The 25,801-nt window shown below is 49.2% G+C and overlaps 1 protein-coding gene across 1 annotated transcript; it reads left to right on the top strand.

Annotated features, from left to right (window-relative positions):
* Positions 1–227: 227 nt before the first annotated feature.
* lrig1 (leucine-rich repeats and immunoglobulin-like domains 1) lies at positions 228–25,580 on the top strand. The gene is made up of 18 exons (XM_028998699.1): positions 228–1,071; positions 6,634–6,705; positions 7,234–7,308; positions 11,147–11,284; positions 11,361–11,504; positions 12,250–12,393; positions 13,575–13,718; positions 14,168–14,311; positions 15,695–15,775; positions 17,175–17,246; positions 17,819–17,890; positions 17,965–18,128; positions 18,221–18,541; positions 19,869–20,150; positions 23,471–23,905; positions 23,992–24,123; positions 24,206–24,427; positions 24,499–25,580. The coding sequence occupies exons 1-18, from the start codon at positions 887–889 to the stop codon at positions 24,621–24,623; spliced, it is 2,952 nt and encodes a 983-aa protein (XP_028854532.1). The 5' UTR covers positions 228–886; the 3' UTR covers positions 24,624–25,580.
* The last annotated feature ends 221 nt before the right edge of the window (positions 25,581–25,801 follow it).

The raw sequence follows: 25,801 nt of genomic DNA, 5'->3' as shown, positions 1-25,801 counted from the left end.
ACATTTCCATGTGAGATGCATGATGGTGGACCTCTCACTTATTACGTAATAATATTTTTTATTTTTAAGTGTTAATTAGATTTTAATAGACTAACATGTTCTTGTTCAGGTTGCTGTTGTCATTTTTTTCAGATTAAAAAGCGCAGGAGAACCGCGCAGCTGCGCCTTTAAGGCCGGAAGGAGGCGGGGCGCGTTCACACCCGGGGTGGGAAAGATGGGCGGGGCCTGAGCGCTGTGAGTGACAGATGGCTCCGGCAGAGTCCAACTATGGGCCGCCTGAGAATTCCAAACGGGCCAATGGGAAGGCGCGCTCGCCCGCCCCTTGCGGTCGGCCAGCCAATCGGCGCGACGGGTGGGCGGGGCCTGCGCCGTCTCCAGCGTGGGACGGAGGACGCGGGGAAAGAAGGAAAGTGAAGCGCGGAGGAGGAAGACGGGATTTCGGCTGGAGTTCAAACTTTCCGCTTCGTGACTGGATCCCGCGGACAAAACCTGCTTCTGGAGACCTGGAAACTTTTTTTGGAACTTTTAGGAACCGGGCCGGGACCGTCCGGGGAATCCGAGGATCTGCCGCGACTTGGGAGCATGTTGGTGGGACGCGGTTCGGTCCGTGGCCGTGAAACGGGACCTCTTTCTCCCCCATCGCCCACCGAGGCGTAGAACCCGAGCACGCCCGGACCGCACGGACCCGTTTCAGCCTTTTAAGGAGAAGTTGACCGGGTCTCACCCCGGTTCGGTTCCCGGGACCGGAGCCATGCGGCGGCGCCTTCCTCTCCGTCCCTTGCCCGTGTGACACGTCGCGTTTGGACCGAACCTCCGCGATCCCAGAACCCCGGACCCCCCCGAGCCGAAGTTCCGCCACCGCAGACACTCGAATCCCGGACACAAAATGGCGGCGTCCGCGGCTCGGATCCTGCGCCTGGTTCTGGTTCTGGCTCTGGCGCTGCTCGGCCCCGGCTCGGGTTCGGACGCGCCGTGCCCGGGAAGCTGCACCTGCACGGCGGACCGGGTGGACTGCAGCGGTCTGGACCTGACGGAGATCCCGCGGGACCTGCCGAGCCGGACCGGCGCGCTGTAGGTCCAAGTCCGCACACTTATACGCGGTTCCGCTCGCCCGCTTTATTCTGGAATAAATTGTCCCGGTTCTGTTACTCTCGGTGGGGTCCGTCACCCCGAAAACGGCAGAATTTACATCCAATCTACTCACTTTATAAAGTTCTGACTGCGCGTTTTTATCGGGGTTCTGCAGGGTTCAACTTAAGGAAACAGGTGGTCTCCTGGTTCTTGAGAGAGTTTTTTGTATGTATTTTTATTTACTGGATCTCCTGGTCCTTGTGTGGTGGGTTTTATTTACTGGATCTCCTGGTCCTTGTGAGATGGTTTTATTTACTGGATCTCCTGGTCCTTGTGTGGTGGTTTTATTTACTGGATCTCCTGGTCCTTGTGAGATGGTTTTATTTACTGGATCTCCTGGTCCTTGTGTGGTGGTTTTATTTACTGGATCTCCTGGTCCTTGTGAGATGGTTTTATTTACTCGATCTCCTGGTCCTTGTGAGATGGTTTTATTTACTGGATCTCCTGGTCCTTGTGTGGTGGGTTTTATTTACTGGATCTCCTGGTCCTTGTGTGGTGGTTTTATTTACTGGATCTCCTGGTCCTTGTGAGATGGTTTTTGTACAGACCAAAAGTCTGGACACATCTTCTCATTCATGTTTTCACTTATTTCACCTTTTTTTGTTAAGTCCAGAACTCCACATGTGTTCATTCATAGTTTTGATGCCTTCAGTGAGAATCTACCAACGTAAATGGTCATGAAGATAAAGAAAACACATTCAATGATGGCCTGTAGTGTATTTTTCTTTAGTGGATCTCCTGGTCCTTGTGAGGTGTTTTTGTGTGTGTGTGTGTGGATATTATATATAAATTTAGGGGATCTTTTGGTCCTTGCGACACGGTTTTTGTATGTATTATTTTATTTAGCGGATCCTCTGGTCCTCATTATTTTGTGTGGAGTTTTTGGGGTGTAAACTGTAGGGTCCCTCGAAGCCCATTGAGACGTACTGTATGTGATTATGGGATATATAGGAAGTAAATGTTGATGATGTGCTATTTTTGGTTGAGGTTGCCTGCTTCTCTGTGGATTCGAGGTGTTCCGAGCAGCTGTCACCTGTGAAACGGGACGGGGAATTGAGCTGAAATGGTGGCATGTTGTGATGTCCACTTGTGTGGGAGAAGATTTAAACTCCGGTTCACAGCCCAAATGGTCAATGTCATGGTCAGGGTTTCTAGTGACCCCTGTGTATTGATCATTTATCATTTATCATTTACGGCATTTATCAGACGCCCTTATCCAGAGCGACTTACAATCAGTATTTACAGGGACAGTCCCCCCTGGAGCAACTTAGGGTTAAGTGTCTTGCTCAGGGACACAATGGTAGTAAGCGGGATTTGAACCTGGGTCTTCTGATCCATAGGCGAGTGTGTTACCCACTAGGCTACTACCACCCTATTGACTACTACCACCACATTGATGCATCTAATCAATAATCAGTTTTTTATCTTTTAATACCGTGTAACATTCACCGCGATGACGAAAGAACGGATTCCAGTGTGAAGGGCAGGAAACCAAACCGGTTTACGTTTGCTCTTCTCTGATTGGGAGCAGAGTGTTCTCGTTCAGAACATAACTAGAACCGATACATTTAAAACCCGTAAATGGTAGATGACGTATCCGAGTCGGAGTTTGAAGGTCTGGAGAAGGTGTATGCAGGGCTGCTGTAGTTATCACCCGCGTTCTGCTCTTTGATTCGTCGTAATTGGACTGTTAGTATAGTTGGATATTTATCAGATTGCTGTAATTTGTTGTATTTGACATTTTTGTCCCATCGTACCGTATCTGGCCGGCAGACGGATTTAGAAGAGCAGGATTTAGTAGGTCCTCCGCCGCTGATGTATGTGGCCGTAAACGGCGCTTTATGGCAGGAAGAAGCGCCGCGCTGTGCCGTCTTCATAAACGGCCGCCGCTGACATCACTTCACACTTCCAGAGAGCGAAGTTCACGCGGCGCTTATCAGCGGCGAAGACGGGCAGATGAAGCGGGAAAATGAGCTCACTTGTCTGTCTTTACCCGCCCTGCACAGCTAGTAACTTCACACCAAGGCGGTTCCAGCGCCGTTCCTCCTGCTCTCATCTTCATTTTCATTCACTTCCAGCCATCACTGACATACACATTTCCCTTATACAGGGACAGTCCCCCCTGTCTTGCTCAGGGACACAGTGGTAGACTACTACAATTTGTCCAGAAATACTCAATATGCGGATGTTCCAATTTATACTTCCAGAGTGTAATTATGGTATTTTGGATTTAAAAAAGCAGGAAAAGAGGGGTGGTATGAAGGAGAGGAGCACAAAGTCCCAGGATCAAACCGCACTTACTACCATTTTGTCCCTGAGTGTCTCCAGGGGGGGAATGTCCCTGTAACTACTGATTTGTCATGGCCTGATCTTGGAGGGCCAGTGGACGTACAGATTTTTCATGCAGTCACATGAATCAATCACATTATTATTAGTATTATTATTGATAATGAATAGGACATTGGCGTGGTGGTGGTGGTGGCGCTCTGTGGGAGGCAGCCTGTTAGGACTAGGGTGAAAGGGCCTTCTGTCAGTGTGGGCGTGTAGTGTGGGGTTGGAAGTCGGAGGTCAGGTGGGGTCAGTGAGTGGGTGGCTGAGTGGCATTGCCCCCCCTCCCCCACTGTGCCCCACCCGGCCCCCAGCAGAACTTTGTCAGCTGTGGAGAGTTTGGAGAGGGACCGATCTAACCAGATATATCACTAATAAAGCAGACAGTTCTTTTGTGTGTGTGTGTGTGCGTAAAGGAAAGAGTTCACTTATCGCTCCAGGGTCATACAGTAGGTGTGAAAGTAATCTGATAAGATGGAGGTTAAAATCCAGCGTGGAGGAGGAAAGAACTGGGCCTTGTGTAAACACTACCTCTGCAGGCCAATCAGAGTAGCTGCCGCTCCCCGACCTCGTTTCTCACCAACGAGAGATTGAGTAGCTTTTACTCTTTCACTTCCTCCCTCCCTCCCTCCCTCCCTCACCTTACTACAAAAGCAGCCCAAACCAACAAAACCTCCCTTTTTCATTGGGTTGCAGCCCTTCTTCTTGTATCTGTCATGTTGAGAGGAAAAAAAAAAAGGATAGCAGAATTAGTGTATTAATATAGCGTGGAAGCAATATGTGGTGCATCACCATACTGAACACTGTCAAAATCACCCTGGAACGATGGCATCACCATGACTGTTCATTCTGTCACCTTGCAGCATCTTCCACCGGGTTCAGGGTGTCAGAGGGAATATGGTCATATATTGCTTCATCATTATATTATAGTGATGAAGTGCAACTGTTCTGTACAAAGTGGCCTGGTTCGGTACGACTGTTCTGTACAAAGTGGCCTGGTTCGGTACGACTGTTCTGTACAAAGTGGCCTGGTTCGGTACGACTGTTCTGTACGAAGCGGCCTGGTTCGGTACGACTGTTCTGTACAAAGTGGCCTGGTTCGGTACGACTGTTCTGTACGAAGCGGCATGGTTCGGTACGACTGTTCTGTACGAAGCGGCATGGTTCGGTACGACTGTTCTGTACGAAGCGGCATGGTTCGGTACGACTGTTCTGTACGAAGCGGCATGGTTCGGTACGACTGTTCTGTACGAAGCGGCATGGTTCGGTACGACTGTTCTGTACGAAGCGGCCTGGTTCGGTACGACTGTTCTGTACGAAGCGGCCTGGTTCGGTACGACTGTTCTGTACGAAGCGGCCTGGATCGGTACGACTGTTCTGTACGAAGCGGCCTGGTTCGGTACGACTGTTCTGTACGAAGTGGCCTGGTTCGGTACGACTGTTCTGTACGAAGCGGCTCGACTCGTCGCCTGGTTTGGCACGACTGTTCTGTACAAAGTGACCTGGTTCAGTACGACTGTTCTGTACGAAGCGGCATGGTTCGGTACGACTGTTCTGTACGAAGCGGCATGGTTCGGTACGACTGTTCTGTACGAAGCGGCCTGGTTCGGTACGACTGTTCTGTACGAAGCGGCCTGGTTCGGTACGACTGTTCTGTACGAAGCGGCCTGGTTCGGTACGACTGTTCTGTACGAAGTGGCTCGACTCGTCGCCTGGTTTGGCACGACTGTTCTGTACGAAGCGGCCTGGTTCGGTACGACTGTTCTGTACGAAGCGGCCTGGATCGGTACGACTGTTCTGTACGAAGCGGCCTGGTTCGGTACGACTGTTCTGTACGAAGCGGCCTGGTTCGGTACGACTGTTCTGTACGAAGCGGCCTGGTTCGGTACGACTGTTCTGTACGAAGCGGCCTGGTTCGGTACGACTGTTCTGTACGAAGCGGCCTGGTTCGGTACGACTGTTCTGTACGAAGCGGCCTGGTTCGGTACGACTGTTCTGTACGAAGCGGCCTGGATCGGTACGACTGTTCTGTACGAAGTGGCTCGACTCGTCGCCTGGTTTGGCACGACTGTTCTGTACGAAGTGGCTCGACTCGTCGCCTGGTTCAGTACGACTGTTCTATATGAAGTGGTCTGCAGATGTTTTATGCGTTTTCGCAGGTTGTGGTTTAAGCGGCTGGTGGAACGCGTTGGTTTTGCAGCCGTATCTGCTGCTGCTGCTGCTTACCGTAACAGATTAGCGGCGGGTGGCGCGTCCCTCCAGTGGAATTCCTGCCTCCCAGCACAGCCGACGTGAGGGAACCCTGCAATTTTTCACTTTGCTTCAGTATAATTAGGTAATTGCCTCCTGTTACAGGGACGGCAATTTTGCAATCCATGACACAATGGCGGTGGGTGATTCTGCTTGTCAAAGCAATGGCTTCAGGGCAGAACACACATACAGAGGCCATCTTGTTCCTCATTTGTCACACTTTTACAGCCAGCAGAATGTTTCTGCTGATCTGATCGTTTGTGAGCCGAGTCCTGCACTTGTCCTTCTGAGTTTCTGCTTTCCAATTCCTCCTGGTGTGAGATGTTGCCCATCTTCCTGAACTACTCCTGTGTTCCTCCCAGGTGTGATCACTACATGAACGATCACCTGAGGCCTGTTCAGACCTGCACTGTTGTCCGTGAGAACATGCGTGTTGGAATATGTTGGACTGGGTTCAGGAGCTTCTGAGGACCGGTCCCTGAAACATTGGTCCCTCACCTCAACCACCATGGTGGAATATTTGAATATGGTTCTTCATCAGCAGTTTAGACGTACACATAGTTGTATTTTGCCAGGTGTGTGTGTGTGTGTGTGTGTGTGTGTGTTTGACCACCCCAGCAGCTCTGATAACGTCCTCCAAGTCCTTGACAGCTGGTGAGACGCAAGAGATCCCTCTCCAGCACTGAAGTATGTTTAGATATCGTACCGTAATCAATCACCAGCATTTCAGCAGCGTGTCCCTCATGGAGCTCACAGCTGACCAGCTGCTCTGCCGCCCCCCCCCCCCCCCATCACCACGCACACCAACAGCGTTTAATTATCTCTGTGTAACGATCGATTTCTGCGTCTGAAAGTGTATTTAATTCTGTGAGTATCTGCAGTGACCTGATCCTCCTGGCTTTCTCTGTCTTTCTCTATCGCCAGTAACCTGAGCCACAATAAACTGGCAGAAGTCCAGACCGACGCGCTGTCCGGCCTCCCCAGCCTGCGAGAAGTGTGAGTATCCCGGTCCATCTCCACCTGCAGGTTCACATTTACAGCATTTACCTGTGCCAGGGACAGTCCCCCCCCCCCCCGGAGACACACTCGGGGTTAAGTGTCCTGCTCAGGGACACGATGGTAGTAAGTGGGGTTTGAACCCGCTAGGCTACTACCACCGTGATACGCACGTTACCATCACCGCCAGTCTTCAGGTTGGAAATCAGCCAGTAGGAGTTCAAGAGAATAACTTTTTTTTTTTTTTTTTTTGGGGGGGGGGGGGGCCTCCAAAGTTAAAATGTGTTTGTGGGTAATGTTACATTTTGATTCTATTTATTGACGGACCCCCTCAGTCACCATGTGGTCTTGGTATTTCCATAGAGGAAATATCTCATCCAGCTAAAATTCCCGCTGCTGGAGCTGGACCCCTGTGTGAACTCCGACCCCAGAGCTGGGAACGCTTCCACCACCTGCTTTCTCACGAGCTCGGTCCGTCCAGCCGATAAACACAGATCCTCACAACATGTCTCATGTCTTCGTGTGCAGGAGGTTGGACCACAACGAGCTGACTGCGATCCCGTCTTTCGGAGACGCGTCTTCCAAAATCGTCCTGCTCCATCTGTAAGTACCCGGAACGCGTTCCTTCCCGAGTCCGAGCATCACGGTGTGCGGACGCTGCTGCTGCATCCACAGTGCTTCACTCGGCCCATCGTGAACGTGTCCCTCACGGGTGGAGATCAAACCCGGCCTGCAGGGATCGCCTTCGCTGGCATCCCGCTGGAGATTTACTGCCCTATTTGGGGAGAGTGAATTTCTGAGTGTGTGTGTGTGTGTGCAGTCACACAGAGCTGTGAGCTCTCTGCCCTTTGAATAGTCTCTCACACACACACACACACACACACACACACACACACACACACACACTCTGCTGTGACCCCCATCCTCTCTGGTCGTAGAGAATTTCCAGTTTCAGAGCGTGAAGGTTTCAGTTTCCCTGCCCTCCATCGGCCCGGCGGCCCATAATGCCGCAGGGTTCGGATATGTGCCGCTACGACAGTAAATGTTATTGCAGGGGGTGGCCGGAGTGGGGAATTCGGAGCAGCTCCGTGTTTTGGAAGATGGGGGGTGGGCTTCTTTTTTTGGTCTGGGTCGATGCCTGTTGCTATGGAGGGCTGTATGTCTGCAGTGCATGCTGGGAAGACATAACTTCTCAAAGCTGCACAGCTGAAAGCAGCAGAAAGCCACAGCTGCCGTCGTCAGTCACCGAGCTTACTGTAAACGAGAGAGGGGCGGGGCCAGGCATGTGTGACATCACCCTAGTTACAGCCAGAGACCCCTCCCCCTCGGTCCGCACCCCGGATCCTGTTCGGAGCGCGCTGCTCCACCAAATTCCTCTCCACTTGGTTCACCGGCTGGAATGTCGTCAGACGGCAGCGTTCCGTGTTCTCCTGGAGCGGCGGGTTTATGGTGGAAACATCACAGTAGGCTGCAATGTAAATTATTGATTAACCAATTCATGTTTACAGAACTGCATCTATGATCCCCAATAATTATTATTTTCATAAACATTATTTCACAACGATGTTAGAAAATGTTAGAGGGCCAGTGGTGGCCTAGCGGTTAAGGTAGCGACCGGTTGCCGGTTCGAATCTCGATCCGCCAAGGTGCCACTGAGCAAAGCACCGTCCCCACACACTGCTCACTCAGGGGACACATTTCACTGTGTGCACCGTGTGCTGTGCTGCTGTGTATCGCTTCACTCTCTCAATCACTCAATCAAAAGGGTTTTCACAAACTAGTAGTTATGAAATTAAACTAGTATAAAATAAAAGCCGCTTCGGATGGCTGCAGTGTTAACAGTATTGATCTTCACATTATCAATTATTATTGATATGTTGTCCAGCCCTCTGTAAACGGGCTTTTGATGCGGCTGAACGGGCCTCTGTGGTTCTTGGCAGCTCGTGTGGTCCTGAACGGGCCTCTGTGGTTCTTGGCAGGTCCAGATCTTGGCCGATTTTTCTCATCTTCTCACTTCTGGAGTCCATCAAGCAGTTAAGCCAATCACAGCGGCGCGGAGCAGCTAACGCGCTAATCCCCGGCTTCAACCGGGATTAATCAGTGGAGCCAGATCAAGTGCGGCGGTCCCACCACACAAACAGTCACACGGGTGACGGGCGGGGCTTTCCCCCCTCCAGATCAGCAGCTGTTGACCCCCGCGGACCCGCCGCTGCGGTGAGCCTCCGCTTCGCAGGAACTTCCTGTAGGGCCCCGGGGCCAGGACTGGTTTGTTCAGGTGTGGAGAGACCCAGACCCCCTCGGCCCGGCTCGCTACTTACGAACTATCGGTTTATCACGTTACGTGGTTATTTTACATATTACGTCTGGTAACTCCTGGTTGTCGGTATTTCGGTAGGTCGCAGGGTGAGACTGGTTACCCTCCTGGTAGACTCGGCCCGGCTCGCTACGTACGAACGATCGGTTTATTACATTACGTGGTTATTTTACATCTGGTAACTCCTGGTTGTCGGTATGTCGGGGGGTCGCAGGGTGAGATTGGTTACCGTCCTGGTAGCCTCGGCCCAGCTCGCTACGTACGAACGATCGGTTTATTACATTACGTGGTTATTTTACGTCTGGTAACTCCTGGTTGTCGGTATGTCTGGGGGTCGCAGGGTGAGACTGGTTACCCTCCTGGTAGACTCGGCCCGGCTTGCTACGTACGAACGATCGGTTTATTACATTACGTGGTTATTTTACGTCTGGTAACTCCTGGTTGTCGGTATGTCGGGGGGTCGCAGGGTGAGACTGGTTACTGTCCTGGTAGCGTCGGCCCGGCTCGCTACGTACGAACGATCGGTTTATTACATTACGTGGTTATTTTACGTCTGGTAACTCCTGGTTGTCGGGGGGTCGCAGGGTGAGACTGGTTACCGTCCTGGTAGCGTCGGCCCGGCTCGCTAAGTATGAACGATCGGTTTATTACATTACGTGGTTATTTTACGTCTGGTAACTCCTGGTTGTCGGGGGGTCGCAGGGTGAGACTGGTTACCGTCCTGGTAGCGTCGGCCCGGCTCGCTACGTACGAACGATCGGTTTATTACATTACGTGGTTATTTTACGTCTGGTAACTCCTGGTTGTCGGTATGTCAGGGGGGTTGCAGGGTGAGACTGGTTACCGTCCTGGTAGCCTCGGCCCGGCTCGCTAAGTACGAACGATCGGTTTATTACATTACGTGGTTATTTTACGTCTGGTAACTCCTGGTTGTCGGGGGGTCGGGGGGTCGCAGGGTGAGACTGGTTACCGTCCTGGTAGCCTCGGCCCGGCTCGCTAAGTACGAACGATCGGTTTATTACATTACGTGGTTATTTTACGTCTGGTAACTGCTGGTTGTCGGGGGGTCGGGGGGTCGCAGGGTGAGACTGGTTACCGTCCTGGTAGCCTCGGCCCGGCTCGCTAAGTACGAACGATCGGTTTATTACATTACGTGGTTATTTTACGTCTGGTAACTGCTGGTTGTCGGGGGGTCGGGGGGTCGCAGGGTGAGACTGGTTACCGTCCTGGTAGCCTTGGCCCGGCTCGCTAAGTACGAATGATCGGTTTATTACATTACGTGGTTATTTTACGTCTGGTAACTCCTGGTTGTCGGGGGGTCGCAGGGTGAGACTGGTTACCGTCCTGGTAGCGTCGGCCCGGCTCGCTACGTACGAACGATCGGTTTATTACATTACGTGGTTATTTTACGTCTGGCAACTCCTGGTTGTCGGTATGTCTGGGGGTCGCAGGGTGAGACTGGTTACCGTCCTGGTAGCGTCGGCCCGGCTCGCTAAGTACGAACGATCGGTTTATTACATTACGTGGTTATTTTACGTCTGGTAACTGCTGGTTGTCGGTATGTCGGGGGGGTCGCAGGGTGAGACTGGTTACCGTCCTGGTAGTGTCGGCCCGGCTCGCTAAGTACGAACGATCGGTTTATTACATTACGTGGTTATTTTACGTCTGGCAACTCCTGGTTGTCGGTATGTCTGGGGGTCGCAGGGTGAGACTGGTTACCGTCCTGGTAGCCTCGGCCCGGCTCGCTGTGCGTGAAGGTAAATAACGGGAAGTGTCTGGAATTCTGGCGGACTGAAAAGACGATCTCTCTCCTCGCCGAGGCGGTGGAACTGGACCAGAACCCAAATAAATGGCAGATGTGGCGAGACGGCGACCTGCCGCTTTCTCAGGCTGCTGCAGGGGATTGTGGGGAGGAAGAGGGCTTCCCTGGAGGAACGTCTGCCTTCCACAGCTGTCTGATTATCCGTGTTAAACCTGCACGTCTACAAACGTCTACAAACGTTCTCATTAGAGCAAAAAACGGAATCCTTTTACTGTTAAATAATTTACAGGACGTTTTTTTTTACGCGAAGGACCGCTTTGTCCCCACGCACACCGTAGCTGAGCTGCTCCGCTTTCCCCCTGCAGGCAGCATAATAAGATCAGCAGCGTGGACGGCCGGCTGCTGAAGCCGCTCGTCGCCCTGGAGACGCTGGACCTGAGCAACAATGACCTCACCGAGCTGCGCGCCCACTGCTTTCCTGCCGGCCTGCGGATCCGCGAGCTGTGAGTGAACTAGAACTTTCTACAGAGATGTGTGGTAGGTGTGAGGGTTTAATTCTCCAGTATTAATATGCTTCAGGTTCCTGGCGAGCAATAAGATTGTCCAGATGGAGGCGGGAGCGCTGGACCGGCTCTCCAGCAGCCTGCAGGTTCTGCGGCTGAACAGGAACCGCCTGAGCCAGATCCCCATCAAAGCCTTCCAGCTCGGTCACCTCGCTCAGCTGTGAGTACCTGGACGAGGGCTGCTGATGCTTTTTACGTAGTGGATTACATCGCAATGAAGTCGGTTTTTGCTCTGCTTTGTAGCGGCTGGAAATGCTGGAGCTGAAATGCTGTATGGACGCTTTGATTTGTCCCAATGTGCAAAAATCGATAATCGAATCGTGACACCAGTCAAGGGTCACACCTCTGCGCGAGACTGACCTTCAGTCCAGCTGTAGTACCAGATACGTAAATGTCCAAACCAACTCTTCTGTTTCCATAGTAACATGCCGGGTTGTAGAAGACGTGTCTGGCCTGAGGTCCCCTCCATCCATACCTCAGCACTCGCTGCCTGGCTGTAACTGGACCCGGCTCCTTTGTAAATCAGGGCTCCCACTTTGTCTGCCCTGTGATACACGTCCCCACCCCCCCACCCCCCCGGTCCCAGTGGCCATTGTTCCCCAGGTGGCCGGAGTGACACCGAATCTCTGGCTGCTTGTGGCAACATGGAGTGTACAATGGCCGTCCTTTAGATGCTGTCGGGCGGTGATGTCACGGCTCACACACCTGGTGCTCTTGTGTGTGATGTAGCAGGAATACGATACGAATGGCCTTTTTTTGCCCGTGTTTATTTGCTGTGCTGCGCCCATGATGCTCAGCTGTCACTCGAGTGTTTGGTTCCACTGAAGGGCTGCTGTTTTGTGTTGTGGGTACATCTGTCACACTGGCTTTCAGGTGGATGATGTGGGTGTGTGCCTTGCCTGCAGGGAGCTGAGCAGAAACAAGCTGCGGATGATTGAGGGTCTGACCTTCCAGGGCCTGGATGGCCTGGAGGTGCTGAAGCTGCAGAGGAACAACATCAGCAAGCTGACAGACGGGGCCTTCTGGGGTCTGTCCAAGATGAGAGCGCTGTGAGTTCCTCAGCAAATTCATGGTCTTCAGAACAAGAATACAATACATTATAATGCAGATACTGCAGTTATAAAGAGGAAAAAGCATTTAAAAAATACAGACGCTGCGGCCGTGACTAGTAAAACATACGTTTACGATATAGAAATACAGACGATGCGGCTGTTACGCATAAAAAACACGTTAACGTTACAGAAATACAGACGATGTGGTCGTTACGGGTAAAAAGTATGTTAACGTTCCGGGTAAAAAGTACGTTAACGTTACAGAAATACAGACGATGTGGTCGTTACGGGTAAAAAGTATGTTAACGTTCCGGGTAAAAAGTACGTTAACGTTACAGAAAAACAGACGATGCGGCCGTGACTATTAAAACGTACGTTTACGATATAGAAATACAGACGATGCGGCTGTTACGCATAAAAAACATGTTAACGTTACAGAAATACAGACGATGCGGTCGTTACGGGTAAAAAGTATGTTAACGTTACGGGTAAAAAGTACGTTAACGTTACAGAAAAGCAGACGATGCGGCCGTTACGGGTAAAAAGTATGTTAACGTTACGGGTAAAAAGTACGTTAACGTTACTGAAAAACAGACGATGCGGCCGTGACTATTAAAACGTACGTTTACGATATAGAAATACAGACGATGCGGTCGTTACGGGTAAAAAGTATGTTAACGTTACGGGTAAAAAGTACGTTAACGTTACAGAAAAGCAGACGATGCGGCCGTTCCGGGTAAAAAGTACATTAACGTTATGGGTAAAAAGTACGTTAACGTTACTGAAAAACAGACGATGCGGCCGTTCCGGGTAAAAAGTACATTAACGTTACGGGTAAAAAGTACGTTAACGTTACTGAAAAACAGACGATGCGGCCGTTCCGGGTAAAAAGTACATTAACGTTATGGGTAAAAGGTACGTTAATGTTACAGAAATACAGACAATGCGGCCATTATGCATAAAAACACATTAACGTTACAGAAATAGACCATGTATGTAATGAACTTACATGAACGTTCATTTTACTGTTGAAAAACACTTATGTAATTATGCAACAATGTCTCTATTAATTTATGTAAACTAATCAATTAATAGCCAAATGATTTAAATAACGTAATTCTACTAAAATAATTATGTGTCTTGAATAATGCTCCTAATTGTTCGATGATAATCTTCAGGCACCTGGACTACAACAGCCTGAGGGAGGTGAACAGCGGTTCTCTGTACGGCCTGTCCTCCCTGCTGCAGCTCTTCCTCAGCAACAACTCCATCTCCCACATCAACCCCGACGGGTGGAGGTTCTGCCAGAAGCTGCGTGAGCTGTGAGTGACAGTCCCAGGCCCCGCCCCCTCTGGATAATAAACCCCCTTTATCCCTAAATGAGGGGCAGATTGGCAGCCCTTAAGCGCTTGAAGAGCTCGTTTTATTCACCTCTCAAAAACGTACACAGCCAAAGCGTGTAATCTTCTGTCGGGATGAATAGCCGACTTTTCCCGTTCTATGAATGAAATATTGTCCCAGTTTCCCCTCGGGCTGAGTGTTCTGTACCACACCCACACGCCGGCTTCCATTAATACAAACCACAATTAGCCTTCCGCACCTCCCTGATGGTGCCGCGCTGTGGCGGTGGGTTGATAGGGTTTTATTAGAGGGTTTTACGACGTCTCCGTCCACAGGACTGTCCCCGCGCTCGGCTCTGATTGATTCCCCTGAGTGGCCACCACCCCAAAAACTGTTCCTAATAAACTGGCCGTTTTCTAACTGCCCGCAGGAACCTGTCCTACAACAACCTGACTCGTCTGGACGAAGCGAGCCTGGCGGTGCTGGGAGACCTGCACACGCTGCGTCTGGGACACAACGCCATCGGCCACGTCACCGAGGGGGCATTCCGGGGTCTCCGGACCCTTCGCAACCTGTAAGTCTTCATGAACCCCAACAGAAAACCCTGAACTCGCCGGGCTCGATCCTGCATTTATTCGTCCTCGTCAGGGACAAACATTTTTAAAGCTCTTTCGTTTTTCCCGTTTTTGTCTGCTTGTTTGTTCCCACTGAACTTTGATCCACATGTGGCCTCCCAGGAGGATCTGAGTGGGGACAGGGGGGCGGGCGGGTCCCCGAGATCTTTCTCCAGCAGTACTGGAGGCTCGGAGTATACGAGGTGCAGTGCGAGGTGTAATAAGGGCTGTGAGGTAGGATGGTGCTACTCCATGTTTGGCTTTGTAGGCCAGCATCAGTATTTAGAACCTGATGCGTGCAGCTACTGGTGGAGGGAACGTAGCAGAGGGGCGGTGTGGAGAACTTGGGAAGGTTGAAGATCAGTCGTGCAGCTGTGTGCAGCTACTGGGAGCCAGTGGAGGAACGTAGTAGAGGGGCGGTGTGGAGAACTTGGGAAGGTGCTGCTGCGTTCTGTATTAGTTGTAGAGGCAGGATGGAGCTGATTCTGGGGTTTTGGGAGCCGGTGGAGGGAACGTAGCAGAGGGGCGGTGTGGAGAACTTGGGAAGGTTGAAGATCAGTCGTGCTGCTGGTCCTGTATGAGTTGTAGAGGTCGGATGGAACATAGAGGTAGACCAGCTAGAAGGTAGTTACAGTAGTCCAGTCGTGAGGGTACTGAGGACTGATCCAGGATCTGGGTGGCCTGGGTTGGTAGATCAGGGCGGATTTATTCCGTATTTCCCCCCGTTTTCCTCCGCCGCTCTCGGCCAGCTCTAATTGAATCAGCCGGGCGGCGCAGCGTCCCGTCGGCGCGCTAAGCGGAGTGGGGGAGCTTTAATTGGAGCGCGCGTTTGGCCGGGGGTAGAAGTGCCGGAGCGGCCGGGTCCGGGGCCCGCGGGGTCAGCCCCCAGTGGCCCCGCCCTCCTGCGCCATCATTAACAAGCCGGGCCCCATTCATGGCCGGCCAGCCAGAAGGAATAGGAAATTGGCAGCGGGGGCTTTCAGGGTCTGAAAAGTCTTTTAACGGCGCCCAGACAAAGCGGAGCGCTCAGGAACGGCACCATTGTCTTCTGCCTCTTTTCTTCACAACGTTTCTTTCTTCAGGATTCAGGGAACTTTCTGTGTGTGTGTGTTTTTAATATCCGAGTATTCCAATTAAGCTCATTCCAGTTCTTCATATCCGAGTGTCTGCAGAACATGTTCTGCAGATGTAAATGTTGACTGTGAGATGTGCTGCTTCTCCCTGCTGATGGATGTGGGGACGAGAATGGGGAAACGGGCTGGGAAATGGGGTTTGTTAAGATTTTGGAAGCTGCACCTCCATCTCATCGCTCCCTCCCTTCTGCTTTTCTTCTCTCTCCACAGGGAGCTGGACCACAATGACATTTCAGGCACTATAGAGGACACCAATGGGGCCTTCGGTGGACTGGACAGCCTCAGCAAGCTGTGAGAGTCTCCCTCCATTCCTCCCTCCTTTTCTTCTCCTTCCCCCAACTCGGCGTGTTGTATGGGGTCCTTTCAGAGGTCGGCCATTCTTCCTCCCCCAGCACTCCGCCTTGCCGGCAGGGGTGCGCTTATCCGCGCGGCCAACAAATTCCCACTCGTTTCCCCCAGTAGGCGCGGAGCGGCGTGAGCAATCCGAGGCTAGCGGGTGAAAGGTCACAGAACGCGCTAGTGACGTATTTATGCCTCGTCACTCGTAATATTGTAATATAGGGGTGGTAGTGGCCTAGTGGGTAACACACTCGCCTATGAACCAGAAGACCCAGGTTCAAATCCCGCTTACTACCATTGTGTCCCTGAGCAAGACACTTAACCCTAAATTGCTCCAGGGGGAGACTGTCCCTGTAACTACTGATTTTAAGTCGCTCTGGATAAGGGCGTCTGGTAAATGCCGTAAATGTAAATGTAATATTTAAATTGGAGCGAGAACCCAGACTGCTTCGGTCCCCGGGGTGGGGCCGTGAGGGGTCCCTCCGCCTTTCTCCCGTCCCGGGACAGGACGTCAAAGTAATGGCCGCATGCTTTGTGTCTGTCCAAACGGGATCGGGAAATATGTGGTGGAGAGGATGATGGGAAAGGGGCCGTCACGCCGTCACCCTCAGAGTCAGGGGCGGGGCCAAAGGTGAGGTCTCTCTCCTGCCTGCCTCTGGCTGACCTGCGGCTCGGACCCCCGAGGCTCGGACGTCCCGCTGACAGGCGGCACCGAGGCCTTTCCCCGCCTCACTGACAGAAGCTCTCCGCTCCACGGGCCCCCCGGGTACCTCCCAGCGCCATCTTCCTCCCCGCAACGCAAATGGAAGGTTCTGGACTCTAGAACAAGATATAGAACAAGTGAAATGGACTAGAAGGTTTCAGTAAAAGTCGGTCCCTGTGATCCCTCTGGTCAGGAAACGGGGATTTCGGGAACTTCCCCCTGGATTGAAGTGTTTGGATGCTGGGGTCACCTCTGTGAATCGGGGGTCTGTTTTCTTCCTGCCGGGGGGCTGGTGGGCTTTTGAAGACCGGATTAGACCCCCAGAACGGGGCGAGCAGCTTGTTCACTGTTTGAACCCGGCTCCTGACAAGGCTACTTTTATTACTTTACAAGCCGCGTTGTCTTCCACCGCGAGGACGTGGCTCCGCCCTGTCATCGCTATTAAATTCTAATAAAGATAAAAGTGCGCTTTGAAGAGCTGCGCGCCGGGGCCCCGAATCCGCCCCTCGCCTAATCTCTACACAGTTCGGATTTCCAAAACCTCCATCCCGCCGCTTATCAGATTCAGCCGCACTAATTGTTCTCTTTTCCCATCATGCCCCCCTCCCTGCGCCGCTCACCGCCGTCCTTCTGGTGTGGAAATGGCAGGACTCTGTTTGGAAACAAGATCAAGTCGGTGGCCAAGAAAGCCTTCTCCGGCCTGGAGGCCCTGCAGCACCTGTGAGTTTCCCAGCATGCCGCGCGGCCCTGCGGCGGCTGCCAAAAGTGGCTGCCTGAGAGGCCTGCTAGCGATTTAATAGCGTCTTTGTAAGCGGAGAAGCCGGCCGGCTTCGGGGGGCCAGCTGCCTCCGTCCAGGGGTGGTAGTAGCCTAGTGGGTAACACACTCGCCTATGAACCAGAAGACCCGGGTTCGAACCCCACTTACTACCATTGTGTCCCTGAGCAGGACACTTAACCCGAAGTTGCTCCAGGGGGGGACTGTCCCTGTAACTACTGATTGTAAGTCGCTCTGGATAAGGGCGTCTGATAAATAATGTAAATGTAAATGTCCTGGTCCCGGGGTGGAAACGGGACGTTTGGAATCCCGTTATAATGCAGAGAGTAAATGGGGGAAAAGAGCTAAAATAGAAGGTGTGGTGGTGGTGGCCTAGCGGGTAACACACTCGCCAGGTTCACCCCACTTACTACCATCGTGTCTCCAGGGGGGGGACTGTCCCTGTAACCACTGCCTGGATACGGGCGTCTGGTAAACGCTGTAAATGTAAATAAAGACGTGTTATCTGCCATCCAGGAACCTGGGAGGGAACGCCATCCGTTCCATCCAGCTAGAGGCTTTCTCCAAGACGAGGAACCTCCAGACCCTGTGAGTTCCTATCGAGAACGGGGACGTCTGTCGGGACGTTTTTCGGGAGTTTTCACCCCCCCTCGTCTCTGCAGGGTGATCCAGAGCGACAGCTTCCTGTGCGACTGCCAGCTGCGCTGGTTCCCCGAGTGGCTGGTGGCACGGGGCTTGCAGGGCGGGGTCAGCGCCACGTGTGCCCACCCCGAGAGTCTTAAGGGCGCCAGCCTGTTCAGAGCGCCGGCCGAGCGCTTCGTGTGCGGTCAGTACCACTCCACGACCTTTAACCTTTCAAAGACACGCTGATGCCGATCAGCCTGTAAGTGACGGTGACGATGATGCTGTGACCTGCAGACGACCTTCCGAAGCCGCAGATCACCGTGCATCCCGAGTCCACCATCTCGGTTCTGGGGAAGGACGTCCGCCTGACCTGCACGGCGGCGAGCAGCAGCAGTTCCCCCATGACCTTCGCCTGGCGCAAGGACCAGGAGCTGCTGCGACACGCCCAGATGGAGAACTTCGCCCACGTCAGCACTCAGGACGGCGGGGTGATGCAGTACACCACCATCCTGCTCCTGCACCAGGTCACCTTCTCCCACGAGGGGCGCTACCAGTGCGTCATCAGCAACCACTTCGGCTCCTCCTACTCCAACAAGGCCCGCCTCACTGTCAATGGTAGGCTGACGAGGTTCGGGTCGGCTCGAGCTCGTGCACTACCATTCTTTTCCATACGATTTGCTGCTTGTAAATTAGTTTTTCGTAATTTCCTAATTGGTAAAAGGGCTTCGCATGCTGGGAATTAAGTTTTAAATGTACTTTTTTTTTTTTTATTGAAACGGTCGTTTGATGTGTCGTTGGCGTATGGTGATTTGTTTAATTATCGCGAGAGAGACGTAGATAAACCCTGATGACCCGCCGTGCCGCTGTTCCCACAGCCTTAAAATGATCTGGAATGTTCAGCTGTGAAAAAGCTGCGATTCCAGTGATGCAATGAATAGAATGGGAGAGGGCGGTAGTAGCCTAGCGGGTTACTACGAACCAGAAGACCCAGGTTCAAACCCCACTTACTACCATCGTGTCCCTGAGCAAGACACTTAACCCTGAGTGTCTCCAGGGGGGGACTGTCCCTGTAACTACTGATTGTAAGTTGCTCTGGATAAGGGCGTCTGGTAAATACTGTAAACGTAAATGGAACAAAATGGGGCGTCCAGTCATGGTTGCCAGACCCAGCCGTAGCATGGCGGGAATCTCTCCAATCTGGCCTGTCGGTGTGTCCAGCAGATGTGGACTGATGCCCGTCTGTAAATTACAGTTTCATTACAGAGCGTGTGTGTGTGAGTTTGTTTGTGAGCGAGTCTGTTTGTGAGCGTGTCTGTTTGTGAGCGTGTGTGAGTCTGTTTGTGAGCGTGTGTGAGTCTGTTTGTGAGCGTGTGTGAGTCTGTTTGTGAGCGTGTGTGAGTTTGTTTGTGAGCGTGTGTGAGTTTGTTTGTGAGCGTGTGTGAGTTTGTTTGTGAGCGTGTGTGAGTTTGTTTGTGAGCTTGCGTGTGTGAGCTTGTGTGTGAGTTTGCGTGTGTGAGCTTGTGTGTGAGTTTGTTTGCGTGTGTGAGCTTGTGTGTGAGTTTGTTTGCGTGTGTGAGCTTGTGTGTGAGTTTGTTTGCGTGTGTGAGCTTGTGTGTGAGTTTGTTTGTGTGTGTGTGTGTGTGTGTGTGTGTGTGTGTGTGTGAGCATGTGTGAGTTTGTTTGTGTGTGTGAGTTAGTTTGTGTGAGTGTTTTTGTTTGTTTGTTTGTTTGTGAGCGTGTGTGAGTGTGTTTATAGTTGTGTGTATGTGTGTGTGAGCGTGTGTGAGTTTGTTTGTGTGTGTGAGCGTGTGTGAGTGTGTTTATAGTTGTGTGTGTGAGTTTGTTTATAGTTGTGTGTGTGAGTTTGTTTGTGTGTGTGAGCGTGTGTGAGTGTGTTTATAGTTGTGTGTATGTGTGTGACGCTCTGCTCTCCTTCGCTCAGTGCTGCCCTCGTTCGTGAAGATGCCTCGTGACATCACCATCCGCACCGGCACCACGGCCCGCCTGGAGTGTGCCGCCAAGGGTCACCCGACTCCGCAGATCGCCTGGCAGAAGGACGGCGGCACCGACTTCCCCGCTGCCCGCGAGCGCCGCATGCACGTCATGCCCGACGACGACGTCTTCTTCATCATGGACGTGAAGCCGGAGGACATGGGCACGTACAGCTGCACCGCCAAGAACACGGCGGGCACCGTCTCCGCCAACGCCACCCTCACTGTGCTGGGTATGGCTCTCTCTCTCTCTCTCTCTCTGTGTGTGTGTGTGTGTGTGTGTGTGTGTGTGTGTCTGGGGGGGGGGGGGGGGGGGTTGCCAGTGGAATGTTGTTTTGTTTGCTGCAGCTGTGGCCTTGTGCTGGGGGCTAAAGGTCAAAGGTCAGCAGAGAGGTCGCCTAAGGGGCACGAAACTCACAGAGCTTTGTGTGTCACCATTTCTGGGACGTTCTCTGAGAGGGGGTGTTGGGTGGTGGCAGGAAGTTGTGCACCCTCCCTCTCCAGTTGAGATGGGGGCGGGGTTAGTAGACATGTATTTGATTTTAGATCATATTCATATTTTAGATCATATTCAGGATCCTATTCATATTTTAGATCATATTTTTAGATCATATTCAGGACCATATTTTTAGATCATATTCAGGACCATATTTCCATATTTTGGATCATATTCAGGACCATGTTTCCATATTTTTAGATCATATTTAGGACCATATTTCCATAGTTTTGGATCATATTCAGGACCATATTTCCATATTTTTAGATTATATTCAGGACCATATTTCCATATTTTTAGATCATATTCAGGACCATATTTCTATATTTTTAGATCATATTCAGGACCATATTTCTATATTTTTAGATCATATTCAGGACCGTATTCATATTTTTAGATCATATTCAGGACCGTATTCATATTTTTAGATCATATTCAGGACCATATTTCCATATTTTTAGATCATATTCAGGACCATATTTCCATATTTTTAGATCATATTCAGGACCATATTCATATTTTAGATCATATTCAGGACCATGTTTCCATAGTTTTGGATCATATTCAGGACCATATTTCCATATTTTTAGATTATATTCAGGACCATATTCATATTTTAGATCATATTCAGGACCATATTTCCATATTTTTAGATTATATTCAGGACCATATTCATATTTTTAGATCATATTCAGGACCATATTTCCATATTTTTAGATTATATTCAGGACCATATTCATATTTTTAGATCATATTCAGGACCATGTTTCCATAGTTTTGGATCATATTCAGGACCATATTTCCATATTTTTAGATCATATTCAGGACCATATTTCCATATTTTTAGATTATATTCAGGACCATATTTCCATATTTTTAGATTATATTCAGGACCATATTCATATTTTTAGATCATATTCAGGACCATATTTCCATATTTTTATATTATATTCAGGACCATATTCATATTTTTAGATCATATTCAGGACCATATTTCCATATTTTTATATTATATTCAGGACCATGTTTCCATATTTTGGATCATATTCAGGACCATATTTCCATATTTTTATATTATATTCAGGACCATGTTTCCATATTTTGGATCATATTCAGGACCATATTTCCATATTTTAGATCATATTCAGGACCATATTTCCATATTTTTAGATTATATTCAGGACCATATTCATATTTTTAGATCATATTCAGGACCATGTTTCCATAGTTTTGGATCATATTCAGGACCATATTTCCATATTTTTAGATCATATTCAGGACCATATTTCCATATTTTTAGATTATATTCAGGACCATATTTCCATATTTTTAGATTATATTCAGGACCATATTCATATTTTTAGATCATATTCAGGACCATATTTCCATATTTTTATATTATATTCAGGACCATATTCATATTTTTAGATCATATTCAGGACCATATTTCCATATTTTTATATTATATTCAGGACCATGTTTCCATATTTTGGATCATATTCAGGACCATATTTCCATATTTTTATATTATATTCAGGACCATGTTTCCATATTTTGGATCATATTCAGGACCATATTTCCATATTTTAGATCATATTCAGGACCATATTTCCATATTTTTATATTATATTCAGGACCATGTTTCCATATTTTGGATCATATTCAGGACCATATTTCCATATTTTAGATCATATTCAGGACCATATTTCCATATTTTTATATTATATTCAGGACCATATTTCCATATTTTTAGATCATATTCAGGACCATATTTCCATATTTTTAGATCATATTCAGGACCATATTTCCATATTTTTAGATTATATTCAGGACCATATTCATATTTTAGATCATATTCAGGACCATATTCATATTTTAGATCATATTCAGGACCATGTTTCCATAGTTTTGGATCATATTCAGGACCATATTTCCATATTTTTAGATTATATTCAGGACCATATTCATATTTTTAGATCATATTCAGGACCATATTTCCATATTTTTAGATTATATTCAGGACCATATTCATATTTTTAGATCATATTCAGGACCATATTTCCATATTTTTAGATTATATTCAGGACCATATTCATATTTTTAGATCATATTCAGGACCATGTTTCCATAGTTTTGGATCATATTCAGGACCATATTTCCATATTTTTAGATCATATTCAGGACCATATTTCCATATTTTTAGATTATATTCAGGACCATATTTCCATATTTTTAGATTATATTCAGGACCATATTCATATTTTTAGATCATATTCAGGACCATATTTCCATATTTTTATATTATATTCAGGACCATATTCATATTTTTAGATCATATTCAGGACCATATTTCCATATTTTTATATTATATTCAGGACCATGTTTCCATATTTTGGATCATATTCAGGACCATATTTCCATATTTTTATATTATATTCAGGACCATGTTTCCATATTTTGGATCATATTCAGGACCATATTTCCATATTTTAGATCATATTCAGGACCATATTTCCATATTTTTAGATTATATTCAGGACCATATTCATATTTTAGATCATATTCAGGACCATGTTTCCATAGTTTTGGATCATATTCAGGACCATATTTCCATATTTTTAGATCATATTCAGGACCATATTTCCATATTTTTAGATTATATTCAGGACCATATTTCCATATTTTTAGATTATATTCAGGACCATATTCATATTTTTAGATCATATTCAGGACCATATTTCCATATTTTTATATTATATTCAGGACCATATTCATATTTTTAGATCATATTCAGGACCATATTTCCATATTTTTATATTATATTCAGGACCATGTTTCCATATTTTGGATCATATTCAGGACCATATTTCCATATTTTTATATTATATTCAGGACCATGTTTCCATATTTTGGATCATATTCAGGACCATATTTCCATATTTTAGATCATATTCAGGACCATATTTCCATATTTTTATATTATATTCAGGACCATGTTTCCATATTTTGGATCATATTCAGGACCATATTTCCATATTTGGCTGTGTTGTCGTACAGAGACGCCTCACCTGGCGCAGGACCTGGAGGACAGGAGCGTGGTGGTGGGGGAGACGGTGGCGCTGCAGTGTAAGGCCCTGGGCAGCCCCGCCCCCCGCATCACCTGGCTGCGCGGCGACGAGCCGCTGCGCCCCGGCGACCGCCACCACTTCACCGCCGGCAACCAGCTGCTGATCATCCGCAGCGCCGCCCTGGACGACGCCGGCCGCTACACCTGCCTGATGTCCAACACGCTGGGCACCGAGCGCGCCCACTGCCAGCTCAGCGTCCAGCGCCGCGCCCACGCCTGCCTGGCCGCGCCCGGCCCCAGCACCATCACCGTGGGGATCATCGTCATCGCCGTGGTAACCAGCATCGTGGTGACCTCGCTGGTGTGGGTTTGCATCATCTACCAGACGAGGAAGAAGGGCGAGGAGTGCAGCATCACCAACACTGGTCCGTCTCCATGGAAACGGGCCGCCTGCAGTACACCACCGCGGCGTTTTCCTTCTCTAACCTTCTCCGTGTGGTTCTCCTTGCAGATGAGACAATCATCCCTCCTGACGTCCCGAGCTACCTGTCCTCGCAGGGAACGCTGTCCGAGCGCCAGGACGTCTGTGTCCGGGTGGAGTCGAGTGCAGGGTCCCAACCCAACGGCCACATCAACTCTAACGGTACGTCTTCCTCGCTTCTGAAGATCATGTTTTGAGGGTGTATCCTGGTGAGATACTCAAAGTTCTCCACACGTTCCTGCAGCCTTCGATGGGCCTGTCTGCACTGACTGTCTGGAGAACTTCTCCTCCAAGCCCCCAGAGTTCATCCAGCATGAGCTGGACTACCAGAAGAGCCACCCTCCCACGGGGTACAGCAGCGTCCCCACAGAAGACATGATGGGCACCCCCAATGGTGTCCGAAGGGAACCTCAAGCCCCGACCTTCCCCAGCAACCACGACCGGAAATGTCCTGGTGGCCCAGAAGGTGAAGCAGATGAAGACTCCTCCACTTACTGCATTATTACTCCATACGTCAACTTTCATTTTTCTTCTCAGGTTCCTTCCACCGACATGGTCAACCACCCTCTCTGTCCCTGTCACTCGTCACCGACTGTGGGTCAGAGGTCACACAGACTCTCCTGTCCAATGGACACGTTCCCCGAGACGCCCTGAGCGACTGACGCTGTCCCCACCCCTCTTTCTCTGCACTGAGAGCTGCTACCTCAGACCGGGAGGGGCGCCGAGGAGGAGGGAGGAGGGGGCGGAGCTTGTGCGGGCGCGGTTCCACGCGAGCGTTGTGGCTGTATATAAATCCTTAAATCTTCCCAAGGGAGCTTTCATTCGTAGAAAAATGTCTTGCATTTGAAGCATGCAAATGTGGGAAATATTGTACAGCGGGAGGGTGAGTGCTAGTGTCCCATAAAGATTGTACATAAGAGTTTTCATATATGAATATATAAAAAAAATATATAACTTTTACAAAGAGTATTTTGGTTTTATTCTGTGCATGAATAGAACGGAGTGATGCTTTTTTTAATAATGAAAATCAACTGTGGTGCCTTAACACATGAACAAAGAACGCAGGAACCCGAACCCCAATAATGGACTTTTTAAAAAAAAAAAAAAAAAAAAACAACTCCTGCATTCTGTCACTTTTTTGAAGGAAGAGATTCGATATATTTGTGAAATTTTTAAGCACTTTGCTCCGATTTTAAGTTTTTAAAATGCAGATAAAAGGTGGAATCAGGTCTCTTCCATCTGTTACAGTACCGAGTTCTCCCCTCCGTTCTTCTAGAAGCTTCAGACATGAACGCGGCTTCTTCCAAAAGCAACTCTGGTTTCCTTTAACGACAAGAAAGAAGCGCGACGTTGCCAAACTCGAAAAGGGAAAAAGCTGAGACCTGGACTGACTTGAAAGGAAGGGACATGGGACCTTGCAGGCAGGAAACGGGACTTTTATTCTGTGAAGATGCTAACTTGTGAAACGTAGTCCTACCAAATGTGAGCTGACCTCTGGTTCCTTTTTTTTCTTTTTAATGTCTCACTTTAATTTATTTTAAGAGAGAGTAAAAGTCCTCTAAACGTGGTGTCTAACATGGCTTGTGTTTCATTATTAAAGTCACATTTGCTACTTCAAATGAAGCTTCTCTCTCGTGTTCTGTTTTATGGAGAAAATAATATGGATATTGTAGGTTCTGTAGGGTTTAAGGACAAGTTACTCCTTCTGCTGCACAACCTTCTTCCAGATGGAGGTTGAAGTTGAGCGTTATAGTAATTTCAGACAAAGTGGGTGAGGTCCTGGTCCATCGTTTTGATGTACAGGACGCTGTGATGGAATGATGCAGTCATGGTCTTAAGA

This window comes from Denticeps clupeoides, chromosome 12 (genome assembly GCF_900700375.1).
Source record: "Denticeps clupeoides chromosome 12, fDenClu1.1, whole genome shotgun sequence".
NCBI classification, from domain to species: Eukaryota; Metazoa; Chordata; class Actinopteri; order Clupeiformes; family Denticipitidae; genus Denticeps; species Denticeps clupeoides.
The sequence above is the reverse complement of the archived record's forward strand: the minus strand, read 5'-3'. Positions and strand labels throughout refer to the sequence as shown.

Coding starts and splice junctions, on each gene's coding strand:
- lrig1 (XM_028998699.1), top strand. CDS start 887: ATGGCGGCGTCCGCGGCTCGGATCCTGCGCCTGGTTCTGGTTCTGGCT. Junction 12,394..13,574: donor CTGTCCAAGATGAGAGCGCT/GTGAGTTCCTCA, acceptor GATAATCTTCAG/GCACCTGGACTACAACAGCC. Junction 13,719..14,167: donor TGCCAGAAGCTGCGTGAGCT/GTGAGTGACAGT, acceptor AACTGCCCGCAG/GAACCTGTCCTACAACAACC.